Source organism: Neopsephotus bourkii, unplaced genomic scaffold (genome assembly GCF_033783945.1).
Source record: "Neopsephotus bourkii isolate Nb327-2 ecotype Australia unplaced genomic scaffold, CSIRO-AGI_Nbou_v1 NB_1825, whole genome shotgun sequence".
NCBI classification, from domain to species: domain Eukaryota; kingdom Metazoa; phylum Chordata; class Aves; order Psittaciformes; family Psittacidae; genus Neopsephotus; species Neopsephotus bourkii.
Genome location: NW_026902298.1, coordinates 3,571,475 through 3,589,858, shown reverse-complemented (window position 1 = coordinate 3,589,858; position 18,384 = coordinate 3,571,475). Strand labels below are relative to the sequence as shown.

The 18,384-nt window shown below is 39.8% G+C and overlaps 1 protein-coding gene across 39 annotated transcripts in view; it reads right to left on the bottom strand.

Moving 5' to 3' along the window:
• The window catches only part of DLG2 (discs large MAGUK scaffold protein 2), a 1,002,605-nt gene that overhangs the window by 33,501 nt on the left and 950,720 nt on the right, over positions 1-18,384 (bottom strand). For all 39 annotated transcript variants that reach the window (XM_061343348.1, XM_061343335.1, XM_061343334.1 and 36 more), the window contains one exon: positions 8,883-8,958. In XM_061343348.1, coding sequence (XP_061199332.1) covers positions 8,883-8,958 — 76 coding nt within the window. The remainder of the gene's footprint in view (positions 1-8,882; positions 8,959-18,384) is intronic.

The following is an 18,384-nucleotide window of genomic DNA, read 5'->3' as shown; positions in this document are numbered from 1 at the left end:
TCTGGAGCTTTGTGTCAACTCTTACTAAAAGAAAACTTTGTTCTGTTCTAGTTCTTTGGCAAATTCTATTGCCAACACTATACATGCTTTTTTCCCATCCACTTTTTTAGAAGAGCCAAGTAACTATGGCATCAGCTATACACACATGAAAAATTCCTACCATTTAATTCAGGATATTAGACAATGAGCTATAAAAATAACACACACATGAAGTTAAACTCAGCACAAATTTCTGCTGGAACAGCTTAGGAGGAAAGCAGCTAAATCTCATCTATAGACTTTGGCATCCTACCTGTGCTAGCAAACTTTCACTGTCTTAATCTTTGACCAATTTACACATTGCACTACATACCTTTACGTCAGTGATTCTCTTAAGCATTTCTCTTACTTAAGCAGGGATGGTACACACTTGCTGGGGGATGGAAACACTGATATTACAATCCCTGACATTATGGCCACCTAAGAATCAATATTATAAATAAACTCCACACAATTATCTGGCTAAAGAAACTGGAAAATCTATGAAATACATGTATTTAAATAGCTCATTAACTGAAGAAAATACTCCATCAGTATTTTCTTTGACTGGCAGCTGCCAATAGGCAGAAATAACCCAAAAAACCCAAGTTCCTTAAGGCATGCCATTTCCTTGCTAGAGTCAACACTACTACTGTAGCATAAAATAGAACTGAAGACTCACTTGTTTTGTGTTACTATTGTCTGTGACCTGGGCCTAACAGGCACTAGTATCAAATTACTGCATGTCTTTGTGGAATGCCTCGATATATCCTGGAGCATCAAGACACTGTACAGTTAAATTTTCCTGTCTATATGCTGTTTTATCATCTGAATTTCATTTGATTACTTCAGCACATGAATGAACTAGTTGCTGATAACAGCAGTATTTCTAATGCACCTTGCAGAAGTGCTGAGCAGAATGTGTTCAGCTCAAGGGGAACGGTCAGGGCAGCCCAAGAATATGGGCTCAGGTCAAACCAGAAGCGTAGCCAGTGGCTGGCACCAGCTCCAACCATCATGAAATGTGAAGACAGGACTACAGAGGATGTGAAAATGCATGAAAGAACAAGGGCAGATGGACAAATGAGTCTCCTCCAAGATGAAAGCTGCATGGGCAGGAATGATGCTGAGATCTGGTTCTTCAATATCACCTTATGCTATCCTCATTCCTAGGTCTTGCAGCCTTTGCAAGAACTTAAATCCAACAGAGAGAACACCAGAAACAAGACAGGAACAAAGTCAGATGGAGAGAAGCAATTTGTTTCTCCTCCCTGTGCTGGGCAATTTAACACTGAAGTTCTGGAGAGTATCCTCAGACCTACTCACGCCCTTTGCCAAACAGACCTAATGCTGTGCCCCTGGGCAAAGGAGAAAACTGCTGCTCAGCAATTTGCTTTCAGTAATGTCCACCAGCTTCTTTTTGACTTCTTATAAGGATCTGCATTTAAGAATGAATTAGTGAGAAATTCTTGCAGCATGATTTCACATTACTTCTTTATCCTTGCCATTAATTCCCATTTTATCACAGAGGAAGCATTCTTGAATGACTTCTGAATAGTTACAACTAAATTCCAACACCGTAGAAACAATGGTTTTGTGGAAGATTTATGCCAATTAGTAATGGAGATGTAAACACAGACATTTTACGACATGAATGATTTCCAAAGCTTATTTTATGTTGCACACATGAAAAATTGTTCTCATTCTTTGCTTACAGCAAAGTGAATTTCAATCTGTCTGAGACGGGGGAGTGTACAGTAAAATACTGATTCACAACTCTAGCAATAGATGACATGCAGAGTGATTTTCTATATAAAGCTGAGTTCTGAGTAGCAGGGGATTTTTTTCTTGTCTCTCATTTTCTCACCTGTAGCTATACATGAAAAGAAGTTCAGGAGTCTGCACTATTTCCACAGCAACAGTGTTATTCCTATTGGCATTGCAGGAGATGCATGCTTGGCTGAGTAGAGGGTTTACCCCTATGTATTTCTAGATAGCTTTGCCTAAATTAACCTAACCTAACCTAACCTAACCTAACCTAACCTAACCTAACCTAACCTAACCTAGCCTAACCAACGTAACCTATCCAAGCATTTATATTGTATACTTGGCAATGTAGTAATGGAAGAGTATATTCAGAATATCACAAGTTCCTAGTTTATTCACTGCAACCACTAGTGCAAAGAATAGTCCAAAAGTGGCTGAGATGTCTATGTTAGAGTTTTAAACTGCACAGTTTGAATAAGGCCCTGTGGTTCTTAAAGTTTACACTATCATGGCTGATTAAGATAAAGCAGATAAGGACTGTAAATCCTTGACACGCTTTAGCCTTGTGAAGTAGTGAAGGGCCATAACCATGTCTTGAAATGGTTGATGTGTTTCTTAGAGGATGCACCCAGTTAAGGTTCAGAGAAATGGGGTTCACTACATCTAGTTCGCAACGTTTACTTTGTAGGTGCAGAGGTAGTGACCCCAGGCTCCCTCTACAGTCTGTGCATGATTCATAACATCTCTTTTAGTAGGTTGATGCTCTTGACCATGAGGAAAGGAAGAGCTGTGGGATTTTTGAGGTGAAGAAATATTAATTTAGGAGACAGCAAATTCATATATATATATACACTGAAAAATATATATGTATATATATATATATATGTAAAATCAGCTAATATTTTACAACATTGGGGCACATCAGGGAATCTACTGTTTCTGCCAGTGCAATGTAACCAACTGCTTTACCAGGCTTCCCCAAACCAGCAGCTAGGTCCATGACAAAGAGGCAGGTTTTTGAACACACTTGGATTGTGGATTTTCTTCTACTATTTCCTCAGCACCAATCACTTTAGCAAATCCATTCATTGTGTCAATGATCTTTAGAAGTTATTCAAAATGCACTAAATATGTGTAAAACTTCCTGAATATGGACTACAAAACAGTTTCTCCCTAAAAGTGGTGAGACTTTATGCACAGAAAACTTAAGCCTAGTAAATCAGTGAAGCATAATGCCCTTGATAGGCAAAGAGAGGGGATACATAATCTAATATATATCCAAACTTTCTAATTAGAGAAGCAGAGATTCATCTGAGATTATCACCCTTTTCTCTGCACTGGTACACCCAGATCTGTCCTGGCGAACCACTAGCACAGACAGTATTGCTGAGACCAGGGCAGGTGTGACTGAAGGTTCTGCTTGGTGAAGATGAAGACAAGAAATCCAGTGAACATATACACTGATAGAAGAAGAAATAAAACCAGGTTTAAACTGCAGCAGTTTGACCATTTCTAATGATAAGAGTGAAATACTGGAGTGGGCTGTTTGGGAAGAACACGAAATACCTTTAAGTAGAGATTAGACAAATCTTTGAGAGAGGAGGAAGGTACAAATGGCACCCTCAGGGCAGGGGTTGGACTCAGTGACCACCTGAGGTTGCAAACAGACCAGTTTTATTCTGGTTTGATGACCATGCTGAAAATACCACAATTTTCTAGAACATAAATAGTTCAGAAACAGGTAAGTTGATTTCACTTTTCCCCACCAAATAATAAGCTGTCAAAATGTGTCCTATGTATTAAGTCCTGACAGTCACTGGATTTTGACATTTGGAGAGGTACATTGAGTATGCAGAAGGTTTTATTTACACCACAGTAAGGAATTTGCTATCTCAGTCAAATCTAGCTTTTTCCTTTCATGCCTCAGTGCAAAGAGCAAGAGGCTGACCTTACACTGCAGACAGGACTGTGGGATCTGTAAACAGAATCTGCTCATAAGAAATATTATTAAATGCTATCAAACTTCTGACTGTCATAATAAATACATTCAGAGGCATTTGAAGGGGCAGGCTAAGTGCAGTGCAAGTGATCTGACTGAAATACGAAAAGAGCTGTGGATGACAGGCTAACTGAACAGACAAACCCTAATGGATGCTGATGGAGGAATATGGTATCACAGCCCAGGACCTGCACTGCTGATGAGCAGCAGAGCTGCCGGGAGAGATTTTGGAAGAATGGGGCAGTACCTTTTCTTGGCAAGCAGCTCATCCCTGTATGGCACCATGCTGAGCAGCCTCACTAGGGTGGGCATCCATCCAGCATTGCTTCCTGCTAATAATGGGATGAACACCTGCCATGTACCCTAACACATGCTTTTAAAATTGAGAGACTGTGAGGAGTGGAACATTTATTACACTGGGAAATGAAACAGGGTATTTGTCTATAAGACAATGCTCTGGAGTCACTGGCCAAGTAAGGTGTGAAATGGAAAAGCAAATGGTATCAAAAACCAGTTCCCTGTATAAAATAAAGTTTTACCTAATGTTACACTTCAAGATAAAGGAACACTTCTCTGGGAACAGGCAAAATCCGTGAATATGAGCAGACGTGAGATGTTAATAAAGGTCTTTCCAAGAGTTAAACTTTCCACTATAAAAATGCTTTCAAGAGACAGTCAAGAAAGGGCATATGATCTGACAGGGAGAAAAGGAAAAGAGATGCTATTTTTGTCTTCTGAAAGACTCGTTGTAATTACAGCAGTTGAAAAAAACAACAGATTACTGGCTCATTTCTTTTCCTTCTGTAATATATCAATCGTTTGACATTCGTTTTGATTCAGTAAAACAGCCTGCAAACCTCTCAACCCCTGTGTGTTTTAGCACTGGAAAAGGAGAGGTTATTTTTGTTCAGCTTGAAGGCTACAACAGGGAAAATTCCCAAGAATTCAATATACCACTTTGGCAGATATACAACCCTGCTCCTTTTGGTAAGCATCAGAAGATACCTGGGGTATGATCTTGAGTTCGATATAGCATTAACCATCTTTTTTAGTTAAGTTTATGCTCACATAACTTCTGTAGCTTCCTCCAGCACAAATATTGGATATAAGCCTTTGGGCTGCTCTATTTTCCATTGATTATCCAGAGACCAGTGAGCCCCAAAAACTGAGGCAGCAAATGCTTAGGAAATCATAACTGTGTTATCTTAGCTTCACTTGTCTTTTTAATGTCTGAAACTTTAAGGTAAGCAGTGCCCTGGAAACCCTGCCCTTTGCTGCAATAGCATGGAGCAGTCATAGGGAACCAGATGAGTAGTCTGGTTGCTTTGATACTCCATTCACCTTCAGTAGCAATTAGAAAAGCTGGTGGAAATAATTTCTACAGTTACATGAATGAAGCTAGAAACAAACTTGGTCAACACAACTGAAGCATTGCTTGGTGAAATGGAGGTGTTTATACCAGTACTTGTATTCTTTTCCTTGTTACACAGGTATTAGCATCTCTAACTCGTTTGATATCTTTAAAAAGGTTAATAGGACCTAGGATTCTGCTGATGTCTCTGAAACTGAACAAACAAGTTCCTTTTGGTCAAAATAAACAGAACATGAAAGAAAAGTAACCCTGTCGGGTTAAATCAGAGATCCAGTTAGCCCAGTGGCTTTTTCTGAAGTTGTCCAACAAAAAAGACTCTTTAGAAGAAACAGTGGAAGAAATATGATCCTTCCCCTTTTATGACCTCTATGCTTTTTGAAAGCAACAATTAGTATGTCCTGAGCTACATAACAAGTGTTAAAAGTTGTCATCGGGGCCATTGCCTGAAGAGGTTGTAGTGAGGTGGGGGTTGGTCTCTTCTCCCAAATAACAAGGGATAGGATAAGAGGTTTAGACTGGATATTAGGAAAAATTTATTCACTGAAAAGTTATCAAGCACTGGAACAGGCTGCCCAGGGAAGCAGCTGAGTCACTATCCCTGAAGGCATTGAAAAGACATGCAGATGAGGTGCTTGGGGACGTAGTTTAGTGGTGACTTGGCAGTGTTGAGTTAAAGGCTGCACTTGATCTTAAAGTTCTTTTCCTACCTAAATGATCCTGCGATTCTATAATTCCTTTTTAACTTATTTATTTTTGCATACAATATCCTGTAATAATGAGTATCAGAATTTAATTATGCACTGTAAGGAAAGGTACTACCCATTTCCTGATTTAAACTTGAGACCAGAGCTGAAGTTCCCTGATTACTGATTCAAATTACTTGTATTTTTATCCATCCTGATTTCATATTCTTTAATTTCACAAGCCACGGATTGGAGGAGTTCAATGAAATGAATTAAAAGTGCTACAGATATTCTAAATCCCATTTTCTAAAAACGCAAAACTGATTTTCTAGGTGAGGTAACACACACAAGTTTGGCTTGAAAAAGAGGAACTTCTGGCCTTTGAAAAGATTATCCTTTAGCTATCCCTGCTAACAGGTTCGTCAACTGTATTGCTGAATGTTCATAAGCACCTTTTTAGTGATACACAGAAAGCTGATCAGCTACAAATGTCACACCAGCTATACTTTCTTTGTATCTTATCTCTGGATTTGTGATTCAAAATGAGCAATAAGTGCATAAGACTTTTAAAGGCTGTAGAATAACCAGTTTATATTTTTGTATCATACTTAGACCAAAGAAAACCCTTGCTGTGGGTTATTAGCTTTTAAACATTGCTTCTGTAGGGGAAGAAAGGAGTCAGGTCCAGCAAGGTGATGAAGGTAAAAGTGCAACAGGATAACCCTTTTAATTGTGAAAAATGCAAGGATTTTCTGTATTCAGTTAAATTTTGTTTAAAAAATGCTTCCATTCACATCTCCCAGCCAAATTTAGAAATACCCCATGAAAAATATTCTCTCATTTCATCTTTATATTAAATTAAGTATAGTAAATTATGTATAGTAAATTAAGTACCACTTGCCCACACGGTCATGAATGTATGAGCACAAAGGTGCAACAGACACACATAAGCTCATTCCTATCTTAATTTTATCTTGATTTCAAACCAGAAGAGTTCTCCTGGGCTTACTGCAGCTCTGTTTACCTGGAATGAATTTCTCCCAGATAGAGAAAGCAAGCTGGACAGCTTACACCGCTTCTGTTTGAACACTGAAAGTCTAAATGGAAATACTGATCCCTAAAATACACATACATATAGGTATACTTGAATATCCCATTTTATGTGTTGATGCTTAATTTAACAGTGAAGCCTTCTTCCCTTTATGCTCTTTCAAACACAAGCCTACGTTATCTTTCCCCCCAAAGCCTTGAAATGATGGAATTTTTAGCAAATGCTAACAATAGAAAGTGTGCTCTGAAAGGGGTACAACAGTCTTGGTCTATAATTATGCAATTTCCTAAACACTGAAACAAACATTGATGTGAGTGGCTGGAAGATTAATTTATGCTGATGACAAAAATGGAAAAACAATTTGGGAAATCAAGTGGTAATTAAATTCTTGACAGACTCACTTGAATGAGGACCATTAGTTGTATGACTGAATTATTCCCCTGGGGCTTTGATTATATACAGGAAATAGACATTTAACAAGTGATTTCATTGGCAATATAAAGCCAATTATCTCCTCAAATAAATGGCAACAGTAATTTACAGGGTTGCAGAGAGTGGTCATTTCAACCTAAAAAATGGATTTCTGGTTTCTGAGGAAATGCAATGAGATGAACATATCCCTTTCACAGTGCATTTTGTTACACATTTTATACCAAATTTTCTGCATATGCAAATAATGTGCAGAGACTGAACTCTGATTCTGTATACCTTATAAATCTGGAAAACTGGCTTCAGTCAGTGCAATTATTCTATATTTACACTCAGGAACTATTCTGCAGAGCAGTAACAGGAAGGTATTTACAAGTCTGAAATGTTATTCTGCTGGCATGTATGGGCTGGGACCCACTGTGCTAGGAACTGCATGTTCATAGCTAGAGGAACTTCTTATGATGCTAATCTGTCTGAGTGCAAGGACAGAATAAACTCAAATAAAAAAGTATTCTTATGCCCATTACAAGGAAAACTGAAGCAAGAAGAGATGAAGAATGAGACTTCCAAACTAGGCAGACGACCACAGGAACAGCAAGTCTGGAAAGGACCTGCTGAACCACTTAGTTTTGTTCCTTGCTAGCATCTACAGATAACTGTACCTCTCATCACCCAGTTTTGGCACTGCCCTGTGTTTTCTGCAGCCAAACAGGAATATTTGCTGATGGCTTTTGAAGCTCTGTCTCTTGGTTTGCTCAGAGAAGCCCTCAGCTGTAAATCCCATTCATGCCAACTGGACTGTTATCAAAAATAAATCCCGGCAGATGTAACATCAAGTATTCACTACTGCTACAAATGCAAGCTACACTTCATCAGAAAAATACACCTCAACAGCCAGGACTGTGGGCATTTCTCATGCTATGACTCTTTGCCAGCCAGACAGCAATGTACAGGATATTAGATATCAGGCTAGTGAGAACTGTTGGCTGTTGGCCACAATAAAGCAATGATGCAGAGTGGCAACAGCACGAATGCATGATATTGATGGTGGAAGGTTACTTCCATGTTTTATGACGGCTGGCCCTTTGTGCCTGCTGTGAAACACACTTGTTGTGTTCAATGTCTGTCACAACTGTCAAAGCAGAACATCTGAAACCCAAACTTTGCTTCCAGGAATCTAACTTTCAACCTTAGTTTCAGACTTGATAGCTTTTGAAGCCAGGAAATTTATGCTTCTTGCCCTATTTCATTAAACAATTATCTACCTGCACTGGTTTTCAATCTTCTCTATCCATCATTTAACTAAAATCATAGCTATCACAGATGCTCTTTGTTTTCTTCATATCTTCTAATCAGAAGGCACTGTCAGTCAGTATTATTATAAAGAGGGCATTTAATTATTTCAAAGATTATATCATACTATATTCCTGTCTAGATTTCACTATACCTCACCTCTTGTTTCCTACGATCTAAATATTCCTTATGTTGCTAAAATTTGCTGTACTCTGAAACATATCAAACAGTTACAAAGTGCAATTTCAAAATGTTTCACTATTTACGTACCCCTTTTGCATCAATTACACCAGGTTTTGCGTTGAATTTCACTGTCTTCAAACGTGCACGCTCCTTTCTTTCAACTCTGGAGAATAGAAAAAGACATAAACACAGATTGATTATAGCAGTGTTTTGCACAGCATATTTGACACCTGGTCTCCCAAGACCATTGGTGGCTTATTATGCGTAAAATTAGCATTTAAAGCAAGTTTTAAAGAGAGAGATATCAGGTCACTTCCTCCACCCTCCATCACATTTGAGAAGTTGTGGCAGTCCAGTGAAGTTCCAACTGACTGGAAAAGGGGAAACATAACTCTCATTTTGAAAAAGGAAGACCTGGGGAGCTACAGTCCAGTCTCACTTCAATGCCTGGCAAGATCATGGAGCAGATCCTTCTGGAATCTATGCTAAGGCACATGGACAGTAGGAAGGTGAGTGGTGATGGCCCACGTAGCTTCACAAAAGGCCAACTGTGCCTGACCAAACTGGTGGCCTCTTATTATGGCATTATGGCATTGGTGGGTAAAAGAAGAACAACTGGCATCATCTACCTGGACTTGTGCATTTGACACTGTCCTACATGACATCCTTGTCTCTAAACTGGAGAGACGTGGATTTGATGGATAGATCACTCAGTGGATAAGGAATTGGATAGATGGTTGCACTCAACTGCAGTCAACAGCTCGGTGTCCAAGTAGAGACCGGTTATGAATAGTGTGCCTCAGGGGTCAGTATTAGGACTGGAGCTGTTTAACATCTTTGTTGGTGACTTCGACAGTGGGATCAAGTGCACCCTCAACACATTTGCCAATGACACCAAGCTGCGTGGTTCGATTGATACGCTGAAGAGAAGGGATGTCATCCAGAAGGACCAAGAGGGCCAGGGCCAACTTCATGAAGTTCAACAAGGCCCAGTGCAAGGTGATGCACCTGGGTCTGGGCAATCCAAACCATTCTATGATTTTTTGATTCTGTGAAGCTATTCATGTCCTTACTCACCTTGACTAATACATCAGTACTGTAAAAGAGACATTTACTACCTTTGCAAAATCTTCTTCCGAATCTGTCATCTACTGATCCTCAACATATAATTGAAACAATAACTCTATTTAAGACTAAGAATTGCTCTAGAAAATCCAAGTTGAATCCCCCAAAACTAGCTTTTAAGACCTTGATATTATATTTTTATTAGCCAATAAACAATTAGGGGAAAAATGAGGTTTATTATATCCTTCAAACTGGTCCATATATGACCCTTTTCCCAACATTCACAGATTCACACAAATGACTTCCTACAAATATCTTGACTTCTAAGTCTGAATAGTAAGAATACATGATTTCTGATAATTAGTTTTTAAAATATAACCTCTAGTCTATCTAGTGATAATTAACACATTTCCTTCTGTCTGGGTGTGCTTATATATTTTCTACTGAAACACAGTGAATGTTGGTTGCTATAGTTACAGTTTAAATTTAGAATAAATGCATTTCTCTGTAAGCGTGGAATATTCACATGGAAACAGCTCAAATGTGGCTTTCAAATTAAATCTGTGTAATTAAAAACACATGAACAGTCTCAAACTTAAACTAGCAGATGAAGTCCCTTGGTAGCACCGATAAGAAATGAAGACTTCAGGCTGTGTAATTGCCTAAACAGTACTGATGCCTTCTGAGAAAATAATTAGCTCAAATGAACACGGTATTCTACTTATTAATCTGTATTAACATTTAAACTCATTCCAGTCCTGTCTAACTTCCTAAAACATCTGCTTTTAACTTCATTTCTTATTCACTGAGTAAAGAAATTTGGAAATTAACCCTGAAAAGTGGATCTTATGAATTTTGTCATAATTGCATTAGGAGCCATGGAGGCATTGTGGCTTTCTACAGGCATAGCAGACAGATGCAGAAACATTCTGCATTGCTTTGAGAAGTATATAAATAATGTCATTAAGTGCCATTAATCCTCCAGGCAAATATGCTAACAGTGTTGCCTGCTAAATATTCCAAATATTTCATAATCTGGTACTGTATTAAGGACAACACAGCGTTGCTTCTATGACTATTTTCCTGACACCTTCCACAATTGAACCTGTTCTCAGTTACTTGTAATTTGGCTGAACTGTAAATTTCCAAGCTGAAATTTCATATAACTCAGGGTGATTACAGTACTGTTACTGCCCAAAGGGTCAATGAAATGGGTTAGTTGCTGGAAAAAGAATGGGATAGAAGAAATGGTTATGCTCAGTTTATAATATACTTTGAAAGTCCTTCAGCTCCGGTGCTCTACTGTTTTCATGTCTTGGGCCTTCATCTTGAAATGCACCAGAGCATTGAAGACCAGCAAACCAGTTAGGTTGCTCTCATGTCAGAAATATACCACTCTTTTTGCTGGAGAAGTCAACCCAATATCTGGATGTGTGAAAGGCTTTGGTTTTACGTGTGCTGGAGAAGTCTGTTAGGTTTCATGTTTGTTGAGGTAGTCAGGGTGCAGGACTGCAGTGAACTAAGACATTCTCATAACATCTCATCTGAGCTACCAGGACACTATTGCCATAGACACAGCTGAAAAAGGAACTAAAATGATGCAGGTAAAAAGCACTGAATACCAATTCTTTTAGCATCATTGACCCAACTCTTAGAAAATATGTTTTTTTTTAAAGGTAAAATTATTCAAGCACTTTTAGAACTTTTTTGAGTCTTTTGGTTTGTCATTGCTATATTTAAGGAAAAATAAATTGACTCCCCTTTTTCCCCATGAAAAGGGGAGTTTAGGCACAAAGGAGTTTGCAGCAGCTGACATTGCGAATGACTAAAAAGCATACAAGTAAATTCCTTACATTGCTTTAGCTGACACCAAACCTACCATCCCTTGGACAGCATTTTCATCAAACAGCTAAGGAAATTGCTTTTAAGGGAAGAAATGAATTTTTCATTCAATACTGCTACACAAAGTAGAATTATGGGGGTTGTGCAAAAAACATGAAGTGAGTGAGAAGTATTCATATATGCCACATTCAGGGAGGCCCAAATTAGCAACCCTGCCTTGCCTGATTTATGCATTGCTCCCATGACCCTTTCTAATTGTGTATCTGCTCTACAGAGCTAAGTGTAAGGGATGAGGAAAGTACAGACACGTTTTCAAGACTACTTTGTAGATCAAGTTCCATTTTCAAAGTGCCTGAGGGTCATTGAAACCCAGTGAGATTTCAAGACATGTTCAAAGACTTCTATACCCAGCATTCAAATGTGTCCTGGGAGCTTGAAAGGCTCTGAGCCTCATGTGGAGACAGCATCACCTTGCACAACTGATGGAGATCTTACCTCCAGCTTTCCACCTGCTCTCCAGGTGTAGCTCTCTGCAGAAACACTGCTTTGTATAGAGAAATGGTCCAAGACCATCTGACACTGGAGATGGCTGAATTATGCCCTGTACACTTGCTCTTTCTTGACGTAGTAGATATCTCATGTCCCTTAAAAAACAGTCAAATTATAGAATCATAGAATAGTTAGGGTTGAAATAGAAAGGACCTTAAGATCATTCAGTTTCAACCCCTGTCATGGGCCGAAACACCTCACACTAAACCATGCCATCCACAGCTCTGTCTAACCTGGCCTTGAACACCGCTAGGGATGAAGCATTCACAGACTCCCTGGGCAACCTATTCCAGTGCCTCATCACCCTCACAGTAAAGAATTTCTTCCTTATATCCAATCTAAACTTCCCCTGTTTAAGTTTGAACCCATTACCCTTTGTCCTGTCACTACAGTCCCCAATGAAGAGTCCCTCCCCAGCATCCCTATAGCCCCCCTTCAGATACTGAAAGGCTGCTATGAGGTCTCCACGCAGCCTTCTCTTCTCCAGGCTGAACAGCCCCAACTTTCTCAGCCTATCTTCATACAGGAGGTGCTCCAGTCCCCTGATCATCCTTGTGGCCTCCTCTGGACTTGTTCCAACAGTTCCATGTCCTTTTTATGTTGAGGACAAATTCATTCTCTTATTCCCATGTAAAGCTAAAGAAGTGGAGATGTGCATTCAAAATACACCTCAGCCTTCAGTTTTTCCTCACTAGCAAGTACAAGACTTCAGTTGTTCAGTACGCTGTTCTCTTCCTGCTCTTCTGAGAAACTTATTACTGGGGTGCAACACTCACTGCATTGCAATGTCTATCTGTTTTTGTGCTTCTGGGCACATGTAGCTGCTGAAAATGGGCCTCTGGGATTCTTTAAAATGAGACTTTCATTTATTCATGTGCACTGCAAACAAGAAGAAATCAAGCACAATTCAACCAGACATGAACTGTGATCCTCCATTCCTGGGGGTTAATGGACCACTGAGAATTTTGTAAGTGCCTTTCTAAAAGGAGTAATTAGTCTTCACAGCAGAGATGTAAAATATAAAGTGAGACATGCTTTAATCTCCAATAACAGCGTTCATCACTGATGTAGAATACAGATGCATATTGCAAACTGGCACTGAGAATCAAATAAAATGGTTACAGTAGCCTGATTTCCACAGATTTGGCACTGAGGTGTTCTGCAGAATGAAAGTTAATTCCAAAGCCAGCATAAGAGCTGTAGTAAGGAGAGTTACCAATACAGTTCAATGTAAACTGGATTCTCAAACGACCTTGCTATATTTTACATCTTTGTTAACGTGTTTCTTTTTGTCTTGCTTTGCCATTTCCAGGTCATCCACACTCTATTTGCATTGCCTGCCCGTCAAGCGGAAGATAAGTGAAAAGATGTATTACTATTTATAGTCCAAATATGTGGACTCACTCCATAGTTTTTATTGCTTCCATCTTCTTCACTGCTTTAGTCTTGTTTATGTGAGGTCTCAACTAGCCAATAGATTCCTATTCTCCAAACTATTTTTAAGCATTCCTGCAACAGAACATGTATTTTTCAGCAGTAGAGAACGTTCATATCCAGCTCTTTACCTTCAGTGACTTGCTTATAGAGAACAGCACAGTACCTGGTCAATATTTAATGAAAAGAGTAGACCTAAAGCCATTAGGAAATGAATTTTCATAGAACTGTAGAGCAACCTTATTCTGCTTAAAAGCTAAGGGCTGTTTTGCTTCAGCATAAAAGTTCCCCATCATTGCAAAGGAACAGGAAGAAGTTTATACTTACACATAGATATGGATTTTATTCCATATTTGCTTTTTCCAATTAGATTAGTAAGTATAGTCATGTAACTTAATTTAGACAAAGCTTACACGATTAGGCCATGTTAAAAAGTTTCATCTTCTAAGGATTAAATTAAGGGAAGTTTAGAAATGTCATAGTAATTTACAGGAAACCCTTAAAAATAATAGGATATAATCACAGATTGGTTTGTGTTGGAAGGGACCTTAAAGCTCACCCAGCTCCAACCCCCTGCCACAGGCAGGGACACCTTCCACTAGAGCAGGTTGCTCCAAGCGCCTGTGTCCAACCTGGCCTTGAACACTGCCAGGGATGGGGCAGCCACAGCTTCTCTGGGCACCCTGTGCCAGTGCCTCAGCACCCTCACAGGGAAGAGCTTCTGCCTAAGAGCTCATCTCAGTCTCCCTTCTGTCAGGTTAAAGCCATTCCCCTTTGTCCTGTCCCTACAGGCCCTTTTCCAAAGCCTCTCTCCAGGTTTCCTGAAGCCCCTTTAGGCACTGGAGCTGCTCTAAGGTCTCCCCTTCAGGAGCCTTTTCTTGTCCAGGCTGAACCAGCCCAGCTCTCTCAGCCTGGCTCCAGAGCAGAGCTGCTCCAGCCCTTGGAGCATCTTCATGGCCTCTTCTGGACTCTCACCCACAGGTCCACATCCTTCTTATGTTGGGGGCCCCAGAGCTGGGTGCAGGACTGCAGGTGGAGTCTCATGAGAGCAGAGAAGAAGGGGAGAATCACCTCCATAGACCTGCTGGTCATGCTTCTTTAGGTGCAGCCCAGCTTATCGTTGTCTTTCCATAAGTGCACGCTGCTGGGTTATGTTTAGCTTCTCATTGACCAACACCCTCAAGTCCTTCTCCTCGGGGCTGCTCTCAATCCAGTTTCTGCTCAGCCTGTGTTTGTGCATGGGATTGCCCAGACTCAGGTGCAGGACCTTGCACTTGGCCTTATTGAACTTCATGAGGTTCACTCAAGCCCACCTTACATGAGTGTCAAGGTCCCTGTGGATGGCATGCCTTCCCTCCAGCGTGTTGACTGCACCACACAGCTCGGTGCTGTCAATAAAACTCACTTGAGTGGATAAACACGCCTTTCTGCCAAGCTGAGCAGAGTAACAAATTTAAGCTGGCTTTTTGCCCACAGGGACTTCTGTGCTGGGAAAAACCTCTTGTTCCTTGTCCTTAAATACTTGTGAAACTTGTTTTACTTTCCCCCGTGTAGTGCTCTGAAAGGACAGCGTGGTTACATGTATTTGTGGGGAGAATGTCTGTTTGATATCACACGTATCAGGTTGGTACCATCATACACCTTCAGCTGATAATAACAGCTGTCAGAGATGCATGAAATGTTGTAGTCCAAAGTACTTAAACCACCTGAAAAGGGATTTCTTAGAATGATGTCCATGTCCATGAGCAGTTTTGTGTCTGTGCATCTCAAAGACAACAGAAAGATTAGTGTAAGCATTTGGGTGTTTTAGGACCAAATCCATGTTTGCCACAGTTGGGAAGTAGTAAAAATAGTGCCATTCTAGGGCAATCTGTGTGAAATTGCAGACTAAATTAGTTCTAGACCCACAAACCCGAGTCAAGCAGATAAACATGTCATAGAAAATACATTAATACATTAATGCTGTTGTATGGGGCTTGTAATGTAAGAGCTTTTCTGTGTGCAGCCTCCTCAAAAAGAAAATAGAAAGAACTGGAGGTGCAAAATCAGTGTTGAAACAGATTAAAATCTCCTTGCTACTGGATTTGAGCATCTGGTTAGGGATTTAATACACTCTAACTTATGCACATTGGTTTCATGCTTTTTGTTTTTCCCTTTGACTAATGTGAGTGCTTCTATGGGGAGGGAATCATACACAGGCTGCTCAGATGGCTGCTACCCTTTCTGGGAAGCTGAAATGAATCTGCTTATCCAGACAACAGGAAGGACAATGAGGCAAACAAAAGTTCTATTGGTCAAAATCCCAGCATGTGTAGATGTTCCAATCTAAATCTATACATCTAAATGAAGAAAAATCCAGTATAAATCTAATTCTGCTGGTTGTTTTAGTATAAAATAGTAAATCTGACAGTAGAAGAGCAATTCACATGTGTAATCATAGCACACAGATAATACCACAGGATGCCTGACGCACTGATGCAGGACTGGTAGCTATGTCCCCTCACTTTGGAGACCCTGCCAGCATAATAACTGTGGCCCACTCTCATCTTAGACATAGCTTGGATAAATCTTTTTTGGTGGGTGTGGAGCCAACAGAAATTTGGCCTGCATTATTCATTCATTAATATTATATAATAACAACTATTTGGTGACTGTTGAACCACCGTGGAAGTGGTTTGCAGCCTCTTATTGCCCAAATCCTACTGTTCCCAACTTCAGTATGATACAATATCACATCACCTTTATAGCATTAGCTGAGAACTGTAATCAGACAATAAGTACATATTGACAAATGAATAAAACATTCTTTTCAGATGTAGAAAGGGCTGAAATGATATTTCAGCACTTTGGGATACTGAGTGTTTAGGTTTCGTTAATCCCCATTGAGTTCATTGCCTCACCAGTTCATGAGATTTGGTGGCATTAAGAACATTAAGAACATTAACATTAAGAAGGCATATGTTAGCAGCAGCACTGAAATCTAGTGATAAATACTGTTAAAGCTCTATTGAATCACTAAGTGGTAAAGGCTGGTAATAATGAGTGGCAGCTCCCTTATAAACTATGATTTTTTCTGGTATATCACATATGTCATAGAAAATAGTATGGAGTCTTGACTTACAATTAAAAATTTCTTTTATCAGTTCATGCTAAAATGTCACTGTATGAAGGGCTCTCCTGTAAATAGATGTAATAAACTGTGCAAAACCAGATACTTGGAAAACAAATACCATTACAGAGCACATTAAAGAAGTAGTATAATGTACTTTTAATGGCTTTGTGTGCATGTATACATATAATTGTATACATATATATACACACACACACCAAAATAAAATTGAAGCATTCACTGTTTTTCAGAGCTATTCCCCAATGATTTCAGTTATGGAAAAAAATGCAGTAAATGTATACTGACTGTTGCTGGACAGGAGATAAGGTAGTAAAGCAGAGATAAGGTAGTAAAGCAGAGAGCTGAAAGACTCACCCTGGCACTAATAATCCCTGGGTATGTATAGCCTCTCCCTGACCCAAAGTGCAAAAATGTTACAGTCCTGCATATATATGTAGGCAGAAGAAGGAGTCCAAGCACAACACTAAACCCAAACCCCACCAAATCATTCCCCCAACATCACTGCCAGCCTCTCAAACCTTAAAGAAAAGGAACAAAAAAGAAAGGGGGATTGAAAAGTACAAGACAACTATAAAATCTCTCCAACCTACAATATCATACGAAGTTGGGCTTGCAGGACAAATCACAGCCCAACATCAACTTTGTCACAAGGCATATTTTACCACTAGATATTACACACACTGTATTACATATAATGCAGTGCTGATAGAGTGCCCTATAAACTATGAGAGGATATAGCATCCTGGAGAAAACAGTTTAAATGAAGATCTTGATGCCATAGTTGCCTGTGTTTGGTCAAATGGATCACAGGGCTACTGTTTTAGATCAAGCCTGTCATAGTCAATAACCCACACCTGCAGAGGAAATTACTCTGAATTAGAACATTCCAGCAGTATGATGAGCTTTACTGTCTGTAGCTCAGCCCTGTACGCATTGATTGCTCATCCTCCCCTTGGGTGGTGTAAATGACCACAGAAGGTGCTGGCAAGAGCACATCAGTCTCACTGGCTCTGAGGGATCATCCAGAATCCACAGAAAGGAAATAACACTCACTCTTCAGTGCGTTGGGAAAAAACAACCTCGCACAACTGAAGCCTCTTACGAAATAACAGCAACCTCCTCACTGCCCCCCAGCTCAGGTGCGTCATGTCATTACATTAATGCAGACAGAAAATCAGATGCCATTGATTTTTCCAGACCTCTCAGATTCACTAGTGAAGAATCAGGATGACAAGAGCAGCAGATGGTAACTATACCTGCATCTTTTCAGATTCAGGACTCATTTTTAGATGCTAGCCAGCCTATTCTCATCTTGCCTCTTCTCCCTTTTCCCCTTTCCCTCTTTTCTTTCCCTAAGCCACATGTTTTTCCTAAGGTGTACTGCATGTCTGACCTTGACTAGAGAGGCTCTATCTTTTGTCCTTGAAAACATCACTGTGCAGGTAACTCAAGAAGCTTTAGGCACTTACATCTTCTCTCCCTTACAGAAGATACAACTCTACATATTAATCAGTTGCTTTGCTTTGCCCTTTTCTCCCTATAGTTGTTTCATTATGTATGACATCTTTT